We start from the raw sequence: 17,842 nt of genomic DNA, 5'->3' as shown, positions 1-17,842 counted from the left end.
TACATGGTAATTGTACCTTCAGCCTACCTTGACTGAAGGGAGACCCATGAACTTGTGGATTTATGGATCCTATTCTAAAACTCCACAGATCCCAAGCACACAAGTAGTATAAACCACTAGACAGAAAAAGGCGCCCACACGGCCTCTGTAATAAGGGAGACCTGGGTTCTAACTGCAGTTATGCCACTCAGGGCTGTATAACCTTGGGTGGATTACATTAGCTCTTTGAGATTCCATTTCCTCCCTGTAAGCAGGCAGAATAACACAGAGCTCACAGGGCTGATCGTGAAGATACAACGAGATATGTAAAGCATTTAGTACAGTGTCTGGCATTCAGGGGGGAGTCAATAAACATTCATTTAATCAAAGACTAATGAATTTCTAGACAGAAACACTATTCACAGGTGCTCATATATAAGCACAAAGCCAGGGACACCTGGGTGGCTCAGCTGGTTAAATGGCTGTTTTTTCTTTCTTTTTTCTTTTTTTTTTTTTTTTTAAGCAGCTGACTCTTGATTTCAGCTCAGGTCATGCATGATCTCACAGTTTGTGAGATCGAGCCTCACGTCTGGCTCTGCACTGACAGCAGGGAACCCGCATGGGATTCTCACTCTTCCTTTCCCTCTGCCCCTTCCTGGCTCTTGTGCACACACGCTCTCTCAAAATAAATAAGTTTTTAAATAAATTAATTAATTAAATAAGCACAAAGCCAAATATGCATCTTCTACAGAAGGCCATTGGCTGCCACACACCAGTAAAATCTCCAAAAATATATTGGGGATTAATGGGTTTGCCTTTTCTGACCTACTAAATATTAAAATAGAACAACCATCTATAATAAACATTTTGAAAACAACACCAAAAGGGGCTCCTGGGTGGCTCAGTCGGTTGAGTGACTGACTTTGGCTCAGGTCAAGATCTCACGGTTTTCGAGTTCGAGCCCCACGTCGGGCTCTGTGCTGACAGCTCAGAGCCTGGAGCCTGCTTCTGATTCTGTCTCCCTCTCTCTCTGCCCCTCCCCGACTCATGCTCTGTCTCTGTCTCAGAAATGAATAAACATTAAAAAAAAATTTTATGAAAAGAACACCAAAAGAGGGGCAACTGGGTGGCTCAGTGGGTTAAGTGTCTGACTTCAGTTCAAGTCACGACCTCACAGTTCATGAGTTCGAGCCCTGCATCAGGCTCTGCACTAACAATGTGGAGCCTAGTTAGGATTCGTTCTCTCTCCCTCTCTCTCTCTCCCCTCCCCCAGTTGCATGCACACCCTCTCTCTTTCAAGATAAATGTAAAAAGTCGGGGCGCCTGGGTGGCTCAGTCGGTTAAGAATCAGACTTCGGTTCAAGTCATGATCTCACAGTTCGTGAGCTCGAGCCCCACGTCGGGCTCTGTGCTGATAGCTCAGAGCCTGGAGCCTGCTTGGCATTCTGTGTCTCCCTCTCTTTCTACCTCTCTCCCACTCACACTGTCTCTCAAAAATAAACATAAAAATTTTTTTTTAATGTAAAAAGTTAAAAAAAAAGAACTATATATTTTCACAATAAACAATTTAGCATTTATGAAAATTCATTTCACTGTTCCTATTTGTTAGATCAGTGAAACTTGTTACCAACCAATACAAGTTCATGAAACTTTAGGAGCCGCTCTCTTAGAGCAGTTTTTTCCAATCTGAGGCATCATGCTGTTGGGTAAGCTGGCCAAATTTGCTCTCCGGAACACAGACATGAAGAAAAAGAGGGTGAGGAAGAGAGGGAGAAAACAGCCACAACCACTATTGCCAAGATGTCTGCACAATGTTCCTTGAGAATGCCAGTTAGTGGTATGAATGAGAAGAGCTAGCACTTTTGGAACACTTCCTCTGTGCCACGCACTGTGCTCAGTCATGTACACGCACCTATTTATTTAATCCCCACAGCTTTAAGGGGTGGGATTAGTATCCCCATTTGACTGGTAAGAAAACTTGTGTAAGTAGTAAAACCAGAATTTGAAGCCAGGTAGTCTGGCCCCAGAACACTGGCTCAGTCACTGTGCTTCCGTATATACTGTTAGAAACCAAAAAACAAAACAACAAAAACCCTAGGTCTCTAATATACCTTGAAACACAGAAATATTAGAGGATGCTTCCAGGGTTTAAAAAAGGAATGAGATGACAACTGAATATGACAGAGAATCTGGGGTTTTCTTTTGCTACAAAGGGCATAGTGGGACAATTGGTGAAAGTTGAGTAAAGTCAGTAGATTAAAAATAGTACTGTTATCACTGCTAAGTTCCTGATTTTAGTCACTGTGCTGTGGCTGTGTAAGAGAACTCATTTGTAGGAAAAACAAGTATTTAGGATTAAGAGAGCATGACAGAAGGCAATTTACTCTTAAATAGTTCCGAAAAAAACTATACACACATGCATGAGTGCATGCACACCCACACACAGAAAGGTAAAAGAAAAGGACAAAGCAAATGCAATGAAACGTTATTTGGGATAATCTAGGTGAAGAACATTCCTGAATTCTTTGTTGTGTTCTTGTAACTTATCTCTAAGTCTGAAACTCTATCAAAATAAAAAATTTTTAAAGATTAATCTGAATCTAGGGGTGCCTGGATGGCTCAGTCGGTTAAACATCCGACTTCAGCTCAGGTCATGATCTCACAGTCCGTGAGTTCGAGCCCTGCATCAGGCTCTGCACTGACAGCTCAGAGCCTGGAGCCTGCTTCAGATTCTGTCTCTGGCTCTCCCTCCCCCTCCCCCACTTGTGCTCTGTCTCTGTTTCTAAAGTAAATAAACATTAAAAAAAAAAAAAAAATAGGAAAAAAAAAAACCATGTTGGGGCACCTGGGTGGCTCAGTTGGTTAAGCATCCGAATCTTGATATCAGCTCAGGTCATGATCTTGGGGTTTGTGGGTTTGAGCCCTACATCCAGCTCTATATGCTACAGTGTGGAGCCTGCCTGAGATTCTCTCTCCCTCTCTGTCTCTTCCCCTCCCCTGCTCTCTTTCCTTCTCTCTCAAAAATTAATAAACTCAAAAAAATAAAAACACATTATATTAAAACCCACTGACACACACTCTGCTCAATATAATGTAATGTTTTTGTTTTTACAAAGATGTTTGCATGCTTTTTGTTTTAGCCTTTTCTGATTTTTTAAAAATCAGCTTTTATATAAAAATAAGAATTAAAAAAACAAATGCCTCTTCTACAGCATCTCCTTTCACATCCCTATTGGATCCTCCCCTCGGTCACTAGTGGAACACACTGCTGCTTCCACAGATAAACACTTTTCAGCCTTTCAAAATGCTGTAAGTCACCTGTCCTTCAGGTCCTTCATCTACTTCACTTTTTACACAGGGATCTGGATGAAGAGGTGACTGGTTAGCTCAGCAATACCACCCTATTCAGTGGGTAACAAGACCAGTGAAATTCTCACATTACTGGGCAGCATGAGAAGGTCCCTACCCTACTGCCCCCAAACTATTACTAACCTATACTACTGACTATATCCCCAAGTCTCAAAGCTTCTTAAATGGAGGACACAGAAACATGACACCTCCAAGCCGCTGCCTGCCTGGAAGAACTTCACATTCCCGGAACATTATCCTTATCTCTTAAACTCATGGAATCATTTTAATCCCATGTATCTTAGTTGTGACCCCACTAGAATAAACCCAAGTAACATAACTTGAGGACTTCGATAGAGCACTCTAGAATTGGGAAACTCTTTTTTTTTTTTTAATGTTTGGTTATTTTGAGAGAGAGACAGTGAGCAGGGGAGGAGCAGAGAGAGAGGGAGGTAGAGAATCCCAAGCAAGCTCTGTACTGTCAGCACAGAGCCCGATGTTGGGCTTAAACTCACGAACAGTAAGATCATGACCTGAGCCAAAATCAGGAGTCGGACACTTAACCGACTGAGCCACCCAGGTGCCCTAAAATCAGGAAACTTTAAACTTGAGGTATGCCCGAAACCCAAAACACTTGAGTTATAACCCACCTACCCACATTACAAGTGCCAAGATTTAGAATATCGTCTAATGTGTATGCCTTAATTTCACTGCTACCCATCATTCTGACAGTATGTGACTATTTCTTGTTAATGAGAAGAGGTATCAATTTTCTAGATCTTGTCTACAGTTCTACTTTGGGGAGTCCATAAAACTCCTAAAAACATAGACAAAATCCTACATCTCCTGCACCTTGCTATGGGCCTACCACTTGCATCATATTGTCAAAACCCAAAGAAAGGTGAAGAACTAACCCAGAGCTAAGTGTCCTCTGGACCACTGGTTCTTGCTTTCTTCTTCCTCTTTCCCTCTTTCACTGTCTCAAAAAAGAAACATTCTCTTCTCCTCACCTCCATTCAATTCTTCATTCATTCAAAATTGTATGTAGAAAGCCATACATTTCTACTTCCCTTGAAAACTAGCTCTCAGTGTAGCTCAGCCTTGATGCTTAATCACATCTAGGGAACTTGCCAAAATTCCCTGGACCCCGTTTCCAAAGGAGTCTCTCTTTGAAAACACTGCCTCACCTAGGACTGAAAAAAAACCTAAGTCACATCCAAGCTGAAGGATAACAAGAGAATTTAAGGTGCTGTGGAGTTCCCTTACTGATTCAAAGATTCTTTCTGACAACAGACGGAGAGGGATCAGTATCTTCATCACTTGAAAGAATGTGTTTTTTAAATGGATGGCATTGTATTATCAATTTTCTTCCAGTTTCTTTTTTTTTTTTTTTAATTTTTTTTTTTTTTAATGTTTTATTTATTTTTGAGACAGAGAGAGACAGAGCATGAACGGGGGAGGGGCAGAGAGAGAGGGAGACACAGAATCGGAAACAGGCTCCAGGCTCTGAGCCATCAGCCCAGAGCCGGACGCGGGGCTCAAACTCACGGACCGCGAGATGGTGACCTGGCTGAAGTCAGACGCTTAACCGACTGCGCCACCCAGGCGCCCCTCTTCCAGTTTCAAAAGAGAAAAAACAGTCATCACATTAAGAAAATATGGGAAACACCTCGTAGACTAGACAAACTAGACTTCTAAGCTGGCGTGATCTCGGAAGAGCAGTGAGCTTTTCTTCCTACTCTCTAACCTGCTGTTTCTGCCTCCTGGGGTAAGACCCAAATACAAATCTCACCAGTAAGAATAAAGGCCAAGGCTCAAAGGACTGCACTTCTGTGCTCTCATTCAAGGATAGCCTCTTGTCATCATACTCTAATTTCAACTGAAGGAAGACACTCCTGCTCCAAGACTGCTACTGAGTTCCCTGCAACTTTTCACCAATATCTGGGTTCTCATGAGAAACTGATGACCATCAGCTGATGACTTCATAGTGCCAAGAAAAGAACAGGTCATGTTTCAATCAATGTTTTTTAAAAATAGTGATACTAGGATATAATTCATATACCACATAATTCACCTAAAGCCTATAATTCAATGGCTTTTAGTACATTCACAGAGTTAAGGTTATGATTACCACAATCAATTTTAGGACATTTTCATCACCCCAAAAAGAAACCCCATGTCCACCAGCAGTCACTCCCCACCCCTACCGCCAGGCAACCATTCATCTACTTTCTATCTTTATAGATTTACCTATTCTAAACATTTCATATATATGGGATCATACAATATGTGGTCTTTTGTGACTGGCTTCTTTCACTTAGCATAATGTATTCAAGTGTCATTCACATTAGAGAACCTATCAATGGTTCATTTCTTTTTTAATGCTCAATGATACTCCATTGTATGAATATATATTGTTTACTCATTAGTTAATAAAACATTGAGTTGTAACTGTTTTTGGCTATTATGAACAATGTTGCTATGAACATTCATATAACTTTTTGTGCAGACATGATTTCAATTTCTCTTGGGTATATACACCTAGGAGTGGAATTGCTGGATGATATAAACTCTATATTTAGACATTTGAAGAACTGCCCAACTGTTCTCCAAAACAACTGCCCCATTTACATTCCCACCAGCAATGTATGAGAGTTCCAATTATTCCACATCCTTGCCAGCACTTGTTATCCTCTGTCTTTATTTTAGCTATGACTAAATAGCCATGGGTGGGTGTTAAGTAGCATCTCATTTGGTTTTGATTTGTATGTTCCTAGTGGCTAATGATGTTGAGCATTTTTTCATATGTTTATCAAGCTTTTGTATATCTTCTGTGGGGAAATACCTATTCGGGTCCTTTGGCCTTTTCTTTCTTTTTTTTTTTTTTTTTGTAAGATTTTATTCTCAGGGGCATCTGGGTGGCTCAGTCAGTTGAGTCTGACTTCAGCTCAGGTCATGATCTCACGGTTCATGGGTTCAAGCTCTGCATTGGGCTCTATGCTGACAGCTCAGAGCCTGGAGCCTGCTTCAGATTTGGTGTCTTCCTCTTCTCCCTGCTCCTCCCAGCTCACACTCTGTCTGTCTCTCTCTCAAATAAAATAAAAGCATTAAAAACAAAAGATTTTATTTTTGAGTAATCTCTACACCCAATATGGGGCTCAAATTCACAACCCTCAGATCAAGAGTCACGTGGTTCACCAACTGAGCCAGCCAGGCACCCCAGCCATTTTTTAATTAGGTTTTGTTTTTTTGTTTTTTTACTATTGAACTATATCTAGAATATATAAAGAACAAGTCCCTTACCAGATATAGGATTTTCATTTATTTTCTCCCACTATGTGGGTTGTCTTTTCACTTTCTTGATGGTATCTTCCACAATACGAGTTTTTAATTTTAATGAAGTCCAACTCATCTATTTTTTGTGACTTTTGTTTTCGGTGTCACACCTACAAAACCACTGCCTGATCTAAGGTCATGAAGAATTAACCCTATGTTTTCTTCTGAGAGTTTTATAGTTTCAGTTTTTACATTCAGTTTTTCAGTTCATTTTGAATTACATTTTGTGTATGGTGTAAGATACAGGACAATTTCATTATTTTGCATGTGGATATCCAGTTGAGTTAGCACCATTTGTTCAAGGTAGTTCTTTCCCTATTGAATTGTCGTGATAGCTTAATCAAAAATCAACTGATCATAGGGGCGCCTGTGTGGCTCAGTTGGGTGAGCATCTAACTTTGGCTTAGGTCACGATCTCAGGGTTTGTGAATTTGAGCCCCACATCGGGCTTGCTGCTGTCAGCACAGAGCCCGCTTTGGATCTTCTGTCCCCTCTTTGCCCCTCCCCTACTCGCACTCTCTCTCTAAAAATAAACATTAAAAAAAAAATCAACTGATCACAAATGTGAGGGCTTATTTCTAGGTTTTCAATTTTATTCCATTGATCTATAGGTCTATTCTGATGCTGGTACCACATTCTTTATTACCACAGCTTTGTGAGAAGTTCTGAAATGAAGAAGTGTAAGTCTTCCAACCTCATTTAAGTTAAAAAAAATTTGTTAATGTTTTTTTAATTTATTTTTTGAAAGAGAGATAGCAAGCTGGAGAGGGGCAGAGAAAGAGAGAGAGAGAGAGAGAGAAAGAGATCCCAAGCAGGCTCTGCGCTGTTAGCACAGAGCCTGGTATGGGGCTCAAACCCACTAACTGTGAGATCATGACCTGAGCCGAAACCAAGAGTTGGACGCTTAACTAACTGAGCCACCCAGGCGCCCTACCAACTTCGCTCTTCTTAATCAGCATTATTTTAGCTATTCTGGTTCTCTTGAATCTCCATATTGATTTCAGGATCACCTTGTCAATTTCTGTAATGAAGCCAGCTAGGTTTTTGATAGCTAGGACAAGTGTCAAATCTGGAGACCAACGTAGGGAGTGTCATCATCTTAACAATCTAGTGGACACTTCATGGGAATGCAAGCTGGTGCAGCCACTCTGGAAAACAGTATGGAGGTTCCTCAAAAAATTAAAAATAGAACTACCCTATGACCCAGCAATTGCACTACTAGGCATTTATCCAAGGGGTACACGTGTGCTGTTTCAAAGGGACACATGCACCTCCATGTTTACAGCACTATCAACAATAGCCAAAGTATGGAAAGAGCCCAAATGTCCATCGATGGGTGAATGGATAAAGAAGATGTGGTATATAAAGACAATGGAGTATTACTCAGCAATCAAAAAGAATGAAATCTGGCCATTTGCAACTACGTGGATGGAACTGGAGGGTATTATGCTAAGTGAAATTAGTCAGTCAGAGAAAGACAAATATCATATGACTTCACTCATATGAGGACTTTAAGAGACAAAACAGATGAACATAAGGGAAGGGAAACAAAAATAATATAAAAACAGGGAGGGGGACAAACCAGAAGAGACTCATAAATATGGAGAACAAAATGAGGGTTACAAGAGGGGTTGTGGGAGGGGGGATGGGATAAATGGGTAAGGGGCACTAAGGAATCCACTCCTGAAATCATTGTTGCACTCTATGCTAATTTGGATATAAACTTAAAAAAATAAAAAATAAAATTAAAAAAAAAGATCCAGTGGACACTTCAACAACATGGTATTTAACTGCACAGGTCCACTTCTATGTGGATTTTTAAAATATAAATACAGTACTGTAAACATTTCTTCTTCTTTATGATTTTCTTAGTAACATTTTCTTTTCTCTAGCTTACTTTAAGAATACAACATAGGGCGCCTGGGTGGCTCAGTCGGTTAAGCGTCCGACTTCAGCTCAGGTCACGATCTCACGGTCCGTGAGTTCGAGCCCCGTGAGTTCGAGCCTGCTTCTAATTCTGTGTCTCCCTCTCTCTCTCTGCCCCTCCCCGTTCATGCTCTGTCTCTCTCTGTCTCTAAAGTAAATAAACGTAAAAAAAAAAAAAATAATTAAAAAAAAAAAAAGAATACAACATACAATACATGTAACAGACAAGAAAGTGTTAATCAACACTTTCTGTTATCAGTAAGGCTTCCGGTAAGCAATAGGCAATTAGTAGTTAAGTTTTGGGGGAGTCAAATGTTACATGTGGATTGTTGACTCCATTGGGGGTCACTGCCCCTAACCCCCACACTGTTTAAGGGTCAACTGTACTGTTTTCTGATCTATGACATAAGATGTCTTTCCACTTACTTAGGTCTTCAATTTCTTTCAACAATATTGTATAGTTTTCAGAGTATACTTTTATTTGTTAAATTTATTTCTAAGTATTTTACTCTTCATGCTAGTATAAATGGAATTGTTTTCTTACTTTCATTTTCTGACTATTCAATGCCAGCAGTAAAATTGATTTTTATATGTTGATCTTGTATCCTACAACCTGCTGAATTCATTTATTAGTTCTAGTAGTTTTCTTTGGGATTCTTTAATATACTCTATATACAAGATCATGTTGTCTACATATAGGAATACTTTTACTTCTTTCTTTGCAATCTGGATGTTTTTTACTTTATTTTCTTACCCAACTGGCCTGATTAGAACCTCCAGTACAATGTTGAATAGAAGTAACAAGAAGGGATATCCTTTATTCCTGATGTTAGAATGAAAGCATAGTCTTTCACAGTTATGTATATTAGGTGAGGGCTTTTCATAGTTACCCTTTATCAAATTGAAGAAGTTCCCTTCTATTCCTAATTTGTTTAGTTTTTGTTATCATAGAGATATTAGGGGTGCCCCGCTGGCTCAGTCAGTAGAGTGGGCAACTCTTAATCTCAGGTTTGTGAGTTTGAGTCCTACTTTGGGTGTAGAGATTACTTAAAAATAAAACCTTAAAAATAAATAAACACAATAAAGAGATATTAAATTTTGTCAAATACTTTTCTTACATGTATTGATATGATCATATGGTTTTTATCCTTCATTCTTTTTTTTTTTTTTTTTTTTAAGTAGGCTCCATGACCAACATGAGGCTTCAACGCTTGACCCTGAAATCAAGAGTTGCACCCTCTACCGACTGAGCCAGCCAGGTGCCCCTGTCCTTTATTCTATCAATATGGTCTATCATATTAATTTTCAGATTTTTTTAAGTTTTTACTTATTTATTTAAGTAATCTCTACACCCAACATGGGGCTCAAACTCAGGACCCTGAGATCAAGAGTCACATGCTCTTACAACTGAGCCAGCCAGACATGCCTTAATTTTCAGATTTTGAAGCAAACTTGAATTCCTAGGATGAATACTATGGTCATGGAATATAATCCTTTTTATGTTGCTGGATTTGGCTTGTTAGTATCTTGTTGATGATTTCTACATCTATATTCATAAGAGATATTGGTCAGTAGTTTTCTTTTCTTGTGATGTCTTTATTTGGTGTTGGCATCAGGATAATACTGGCCTCAAAGAATGAGCTGGTTAGTGTCCTCTCTTATATTTTGTAAGAATTCTTGGGAAGAATTGGTATTAACTCTACTTTCTATGTTTGACAGAATGAACCAGTGAAACCATCTGAACCTAGGCTTTTCTTTGTGAGTCATTTTTTATTACTAATTCAATCTCTTGACCCATTATGGATCTATCCAAATTTCCCATTTCTTTTTTTTTTTTTTTTAATGTTTATTTAGTTATTTTGAGAGAGAGAGCACAAATAGGGGAGTGAGAGAAAGAGAGAGAGAAAGGGAGAGAATCGCAAGCAGGCTCCACTCTGTCAGCGCAGAGCCCGACGCAGGGCTCCATCTCACAAACAGTGAGATCATGACCTGAACCGAAATTGAGAGTCAGACGTTAACGTGCCTGAGCCACTCAGACGCCCCAGATTTCCTATTTCTTCAACTATTATTTTAACAATCACTTATGATCTGGCAACCTCACTATGGCACAGGTAGTACCTTGTACTCCCAAATAGTGAAACTCTTGACTCACTCACCTAAATTACAATTCTTATATTGCTGACAAGGAAACTGAGGTTATGTGACTTTTAACAATCTGTCCTGATTTCAGAGAGCCAAGCCTACACTGAACTCCCTCACCTTCTTCTTAGATGCATTACTGGTTGCTAATATTTTCCCAGCATTTCCTCATGAACAAATGTGGTAGCAGGTAAGGTGAACAACAAGGTCATGTGCTCTGGTGACAAAGAAACACGAAACCATAGAAACATTTTACCACTACCTTGAGTGATTTGATGAATTGCTCCACACCCCCTCCTGCTAGCAACTTGTCATCCTAGTCCAGCACATATTCTATGTAACATGTGCAAGTTTTCAAAAGGTGCCGTATCTGTCACCCTCTTCTTATGTACTCAAAAATACTAAGGCAAAATAATGAGACTGCAGTCTGGAATCACACCCTCTATCTGTGTTATCACTGACAAATTTTTCAACCTTTCTGCACTTCAGTTTCTTGCCCATAATGTAGACATAACAATAATATCTACCCCAAAGAGTTGTTATACGTATATAATACACCAAACATATACTATACATAATATACACATAATATATACAATATAATATACAAATAATACATGTACAAGTGTTTGAAACAATACCTGGCACCTTTATGTATGATATCAAAGTAAATCATGCTGCCAACAAAACACACACTTGATTTTACTCTATAAAATAGTTCCAGGAGTACAATTTCTATACTCTGTACATTAGAATATAAGCTCTAAGAATTGAAATTACATAGGAGATGACATGAGAATAATAAATGTCTCCATTCTCAAGGAAATCAACCTGCAGAAGAAACAATGGAAGGAAGGGAGAAGGTAGAGCATCATAATTAAAAGCACAGCCTCTGGAATCCAGCGGACCTATGTTCAAAATCTGACTCCACCTTACATTGGCTGTTACCTTGAACAAGACACGTCTCTAAGCTTCTGTACCCACTGGTAAATGGGGAAAAATAATACTAACCCTAAGGAGTTTTGATCAGGATGAAGGCATTATTTGTAAGTACCTGGCACACAATAGCCACCTAATAAACAGAAACCACTTTTATTAGTTTTCTTAAATTTCATTTTAATAAACAAATTTGATTAACAAGTAAACAACTAATATGGAAACAAGGACCTGATGTTGATCCAAGAGTTCCCAATGCTGGCTACACATGTGACTCACCTGGAAAGCTTTGTAAAAGTCAGGTTGCCTACATGGCACCTAAGACAAACAGAATTACACTCTCCGAGGCTGGGGCCTGGGCATCAGTACTTTTATTTTTTTAGTTTTTTTAACGTTTTTATTTAAAAATTTTTTTTTATTATTTTTAAGAGCATGAGCAAGAAGTGGCAGAGGGGTGTGGGGGGGACAGAGGATCCCAAGGGGGCTCTGTGCTGACAGCAGAAAGCCCAATGGAGAGCTCGAACTCATGACTCGTGAGATCATGTCCTGGGCCGAAGCCAGATGTTTAACTGACTGAGCCACCCAGGCATCCATAATGTTTTTATTTATTTTTGAGAGACAGAAACAGACAGACACAGTGTGAGCAGGGGAAGGGCAGAAAGAGAGGGAGACACAATCTAAAGCAGACTCCAGGCTCTGAGCTGTCAGCACAGAGCCTGACGCAGAGCTCGAACTCATAAACCGGAAGATCATGACCTGAGCCAAATTTGGACGCTCAACCAACTGAGCCACCCAGGCAACCCTGGAAATTGGTAATTTTAAATGCACTCCAGGCAGGAGCACCTAGGTGACTCAGTCGGTTAAGCATCTGACTTTGGATTAGGTCATGATCTCACAGTTCATGAGTTCAAGCCCTACATCGGGCTCTCTGCTGTCAACACAGAGCCCGCTTCAGATCCTCTGTCCCCTCTCTCTCTGCCTCTCCCCTGCTCACTCTCTCTCTCAAAATAACATTAAAAAATAAATAAAATTAAAAAATACATTCACTCTAGGCAATTTCAATGTGCAGCTGGGAGTGAGAACCATAACAGCTAGCTAGAAAAGAAGTGCTGATTTTTTATCAACTGAAACTAATTTTACTGATTAACATCTACTCTTCTTATGAAATAAGCCCATCAGATCTGCCCTCTCAAATGAGAATTACTATTATCTGATGGTGAAATGGAAGCTAAAAGAATCTGAACAATTTATTTCTGGGAGAAGCAGAGAGCCAGGTTTAAAACTCCAGTCAAGCCCTGAAGCCCATACCTCTTACTCAGATGCACTTCTAACGACTACTATTTCCTCAGCATGACTACAAACATAGTCATGACATTCTCCTCATTTAAATCCTTTAACACACTTACCCCCTTAGAATAAAATCCAGACTCCTTAACAGGAACACCTCTCTTCAGAATGTGGCCCAACAATGGGCGTGGTGAGAATGAGTCACATACATTTGGATGGCTCTGGTGCTGGTCTGAACAGCCAAACCACTGACCACCCAAGGGGCCACTGCTCAATCTCAGTGGCCGGTCAACTTGCCCAACAGGGAACAGTGTTAACACTAAAGAACGCAATGGGAATGGTGGCCCATGAAGTTGTACAACATGGCAAGACTGCTGGCCTTGTTTTTCTTTCTAGCCTCCTCTTTCTCTGATCCCTTTTTTCCCCTCATTCTCTGTCCCTTCTCTCACTCTATCACCTTTAAACACGCTTTTCTCTCTGCATGGAATACTGGTTCCTACTTCTGCAGACTTCAATGTAAATGTCACTTCGTGGAGGAAATCTTTTCCACCACCACTACTACCACACTGTCCCACTCCAAGTTAGATGCACCTCTGGGTCTCCTACGGTGCCCCATACTTCCCCATCAGCATTCTCACACATCAGTGCTACTGAGTGCAGGGACCCATGCTGATCTTGCTCACTAACTTCCCCCACCTAGAAAGTGCCTGATGTATGGTGGCTTAAGGAGGAGCCTAGAGGCAACATGGAGCAGTTACTCTGTAAGTGTCTCACAACAAAAGGTTACTCTCCTAACTCAGGTCTCACGTTCCACCTCCCTCAGGGGAACTCCATGGGCAATGTCAAAAATCGTTGAATCTGGGTATTGCATATACGATGATGTATTCTTCCAATTTTTTAAATAAGTTTGATATTTTTCATATAAAGCTTTTAGGGAAAAAAATAAAGTGAGTGCTGTCTGCATCCCTAATCCTGCCTTTCTTGCTATTATTTAGCTATGGGATACCCACCAGCAACCTGTCACCATCATTTTCCTACCATCTGATGGCAGGGCCATCAGGCAAAGACAGTACAAACCTACTGGCAGTCTGAGAAGGTAGTAAAGAACCCTAGGGTCAGCCAACAAAAAGCAAGAAGCTTTTGCCAAAAGCCAGATACTGGATTGCAATGAAATGCTAGGACTCCGTCAATTTCCTTTTACCACCTTTCCTACAGGAGAGCAGAATTGCTGTTCAGGCCTAAAAACAGGAAGAAGAAAAGGATGCTCAAAAGAATGAGCAAGCTGCAGAAGAGAGTAAAGTGGTGATCTATTAAGTCAGGGGAGCTGGGTTATATAAATTCAGCTGGCTCTGGTGCCGGCCTAGTAGCCAAATCACCAACCAGCCAAGCAGGCTCAATTCCAACAGCTACCTAACGTGCACAAGAGAACAATGTTAACACTAAAGAAAAAGCCCCCAATCACGACAGTTATTCCCAAAGGTCTGTGTACCATAAACAATTCTTTCTAGAAAATGCTGACAAGGATATTAACTTTTCAAATTCAATAGATGAAGGAAACAGAACCAAACCCCTCATATTCTATCCCCTGTTCCATCACGGACATCCCTGAGGCAAAGGACTGTGATGTCAGTGCAGCTGACCTAAGCTCTGACACTTGCCATTTACCTCTTGCTGCTTCTCCTCATTGGGGTACGTGTCTACAAATACTCCCAGCCCCACAAATTTGTCCATGTTTCCAAACACAGGCCCTAGAGAGAGAGAAGAGATGATGAACAATGAAATAAAGTCAAGAGTTGATAAAGGAATAATATATCACTATGATGGAGGAAAAAGTAAAATTCAAATGACTGACTCCCAGGCCTCTTTTTAAGAAGAGAAAACATATGTAAAAGCACCCAGCAAAAGTGCATGGCCTGTAACAAGCACCCAACAAAATCTGTAGCTGTTTGGTATTGAAGGCAGGGGAAGAGAGAAGGCCACTGCAACATTGTTTAGCACCACAGCTGCTCCCTGGTCCAAACTGGTTGCTAAGGCGCCCCTAAAGAATTCTGCTTCACGAACGCTTGGTGACAACTATGCCCCTGAGAGAGAGCTGAATTCCCAAATTCCACTTCTTGTTGCAAAAGAGATCAGGTCGAATCAGGTTGAGTTTGCCATGTCCTTGGAGCAATGGCTCCCACACAACTCCTGACTCAAGGAGTTCTAAGATCATACAATGCACATGCTCGGAAGAAATCAGCTCACCCAATCGGCAGTGCTCTGGAAAGCCAGCACTTTCACCCGGCCAACAGGCCACGTGGCCTCAAAGGGAAACCAGAAGGAACTAATAAGCAAGAAATTGTCCCAGGATGAGTCAAGTTCAACTGCTTTACTAGGAGTCAGACCCCATTCTAGAGACTAGATAGGCCAGTCTTTATCCACAGACATCAAGGGAGTGGCAAACTGCTGGCACTGTGGGCACATACCCTTCTCCAAAAGAGGGCATGTGAGAAAGCAGGCCTGTCGCACCCCACACAAGAGCAACCCAGGGTCCCAATACCTGGCTGCATCCGATCCTTTGTGTACCAGATTGCCAAGCCATCCCCATGCAGATTCTTCTTCCCTTGTCCATGGATTCTGAAGTGCACCTGCAACTCCCAATCTCTCAGGAAACATGGCTGAGGAGAAAAAGACACTGGAATCAATGAAGAGTGTGAAATGTGAAACCCCTCAAAGCCCTCGCCAGCAGTCTAGAGACTGGGAAAACACAAATGAAGGTAACATGAGGTGAAGGGTTGAAACTGAAATCTATGACTTGCTAAGTGCTAAAATTAAACAGGTTGAGCTGTTCAACTGTATATGATATTTAATATGGAAAGTGAATAAACCTCCCAATTATCCTCAGTATCTCCTAATAGAAACAGGATAGTACTCAAAGTTGGAAAAGACAAGAGACTGCCAAGTTAGACTACTGTGATCCTACAGCAAAGCATCTCAGCCTATAGAGTACAGGTGGCTGAAATGACACTCATTTGCAACTTGAGCTCACACCTCTGACAAAGATTCTAAAAAGCCTGGATTTCAAGAAAGGTCAAAGCTTCATTCATTACAGAAAATAAAAAAAGCTAAGCCATTATACAAAGGTTTTCAGGACTAATTAGCAGATATGTGAACAACCCTAATTAGCTAGACTTGTCCTTACGCCAAGCTGAGGGGCAAGCCAGAATTCCCCAAGAAGGAGTAAGTTACAGTCTCCCAAAACATCATGCCCATGATCAAGAGGCATAAATGCACCAAAGGAGACCACCATCCCCATCACAGGGACACCTTTTGGTGGAAACATGGAGGTGGGTACTAATCAGACTCCTGTGTTTCTTGCGGTTTATTTTGTTTTTTTCTTGAATTGTGTACCAAAAGCTTGCAAAAATGCATAAGGAAGTAAGTGGATGGTTAAGTGCTCTAAATAGTTGAACACTTTCAAGAGAAAGCAGAGTAAGTATCTGATTTAGAGAGGCTCCTAATTAAAGGTCACTATGAAGAAAGAAAGGACGGAGGAGCAGATAGACCAGCAGGGTTCAGGCAGAGTCTCTCCAAATAGATTGTTCTGGCTCTTGAGCAACATACTGCTAGATCATTTTTAGTATTCATTTTTAATTTCTGGGAAATCTTCCAAAAGTGTTAGTATTAGGAATACACAGTCAAATAAAAGGGGTGAGGTTACTTCTGAATTCACCAAAGAACCCTGTAACTCCAATAGCTTACCCTACCCTGATGATCCCAGTCCCTGTGTTGTCATTCTGTGTTCTCCTCTTTCTGTTCTTGCACTTAGATATCAAGACAAGAGTGAAATTCAGTGGCAGGAAGCTCCCCCATAGCCAGTGGGTATTATCCCCCTGGGACAAGGGCAGGGCCAGAGAAGTTCACACTGAGCCAAGAGGTGTCTGCTACTTATCCTCGGTCTCCTCTAGCACAGTGCCACACACTTTTGCTCAGGGCTATGTCTAGCACTGGTTCTGAAACTTGGCTATACATTAGATTCACCTAGGGAGTTTTTAAAAATTCCCATGACCACAGGCATCAACTCCAATGGACAGCCAAATTTGAGGACCACTGTTCAAACAAACACATCCTATTCAAATAACTCAGAAACAATCCCAAAGCTCATTCTGATAGATAACAACAACAACAACAACCCACAGTATCAGAGAATCTGAAAAAGGGCAATATAACTAGATCCTAAACTAGAACGGCTGCTAAAAGAGTTACGTAGAAGCAGCTAGCAAGACAGCAGCAAAGTATCAAGCTCTAGACATAATCGTTTAGTAACCCAGAGACCTCATCAATGAAACTTACATGTAACAGATACATAATGTAACAGGGCACATTTCTGTAACCATTTTAACTTTCTAAGGCTCTTTCATATCTATTGTCTTATTTTATTCTCCCGATAACCCTAGTGGGCATGTAGAAGGTATTATGAAGCTCATTTGGCGGATGGAGAAACTGAAAACAGAATTAAGTAACAGCCAAGGGCTCACAGTGGATCTGTGATACAGCTAGATCTAAAACCCAATCAAGGCTGTCACTGCCAGCCTTTTGCTTCTTCTACCAGAACACACCACCCTGCACTCTGTCCAAGAACAAGAGCAACACTACAATCTGGGTTAAGAGGCCAGCTTGTGCAAACAGCTCGTGTAGAAACTTCTCTTAACCCTCTGCTCTGTTAGAATTCTTTGCCACATAAAATGAACAGGGAAAAGAGATAGTTCTTTTTTCTGAGGTTCACTTATCTATAATCAATGGGAAAAAAAAAACCATGAAAAAGTAAGTTCTTAGCTTTATGAGAACCCAAGAGAATGTATTAAAGGATGCCAAGGTCATTCCCAAGAGTAAAGGGGTTGTAAAAGACTTA

General features: G+C 40.7%; 1 protein-coding gene across 9 annotated transcripts in view; it reads right to left on the bottom strand.

Moving 5' to 3' along the window:
• The window catches only part of LMAN2L (lectin, mannose binding 2 like), an 80,447-nt gene that overhangs the window by 44,081 nt on the left and 18,524 nt on the right, over positions 1-17,842 (bottom strand). For 5 of the 9 annotated variants that reach the window (XM_045445857.1, XM_045445854.1, XM_045445859.1 and 2 more), the window contains exon 2: positions 15,491-15,608. In XM_045445857.1, coding sequence (XP_045301813.1) covers positions 15,491-15,562 — 72 coding nt within the window. In that variant the 5' untranslated portion in view covers positions 15,563-15,608. Of the gene's footprint in view, positions 1-14,616; positions 14,700-15,490; positions 15,609-17,842 lie in introns of all 9 variants that reach the window. The other 4 variants (XM_045445852.1, XM_045445850.1, XM_045445853.1 and 1 more) reach the window with 1 other exon arrangement.

The sequence above is a fragment of the Leopardus geoffroyi genome, chromosome A3 (genome assembly GCF_018350155.1).
Source record: "Leopardus geoffroyi isolate Oge1 chromosome A3, O.geoffroyi_Oge1_pat1.0, whole genome shotgun sequence".
Taxonomy (NCBI): domain Eukaryota; kingdom Metazoa; phylum Chordata; class Mammalia; order Carnivora; family Felidae; genus Leopardus; species Leopardus geoffroyi.
The sequence above is the reverse complement of the archived record's forward strand: the minus strand, read 5'-3'. Positions and strand labels throughout refer to the sequence as shown.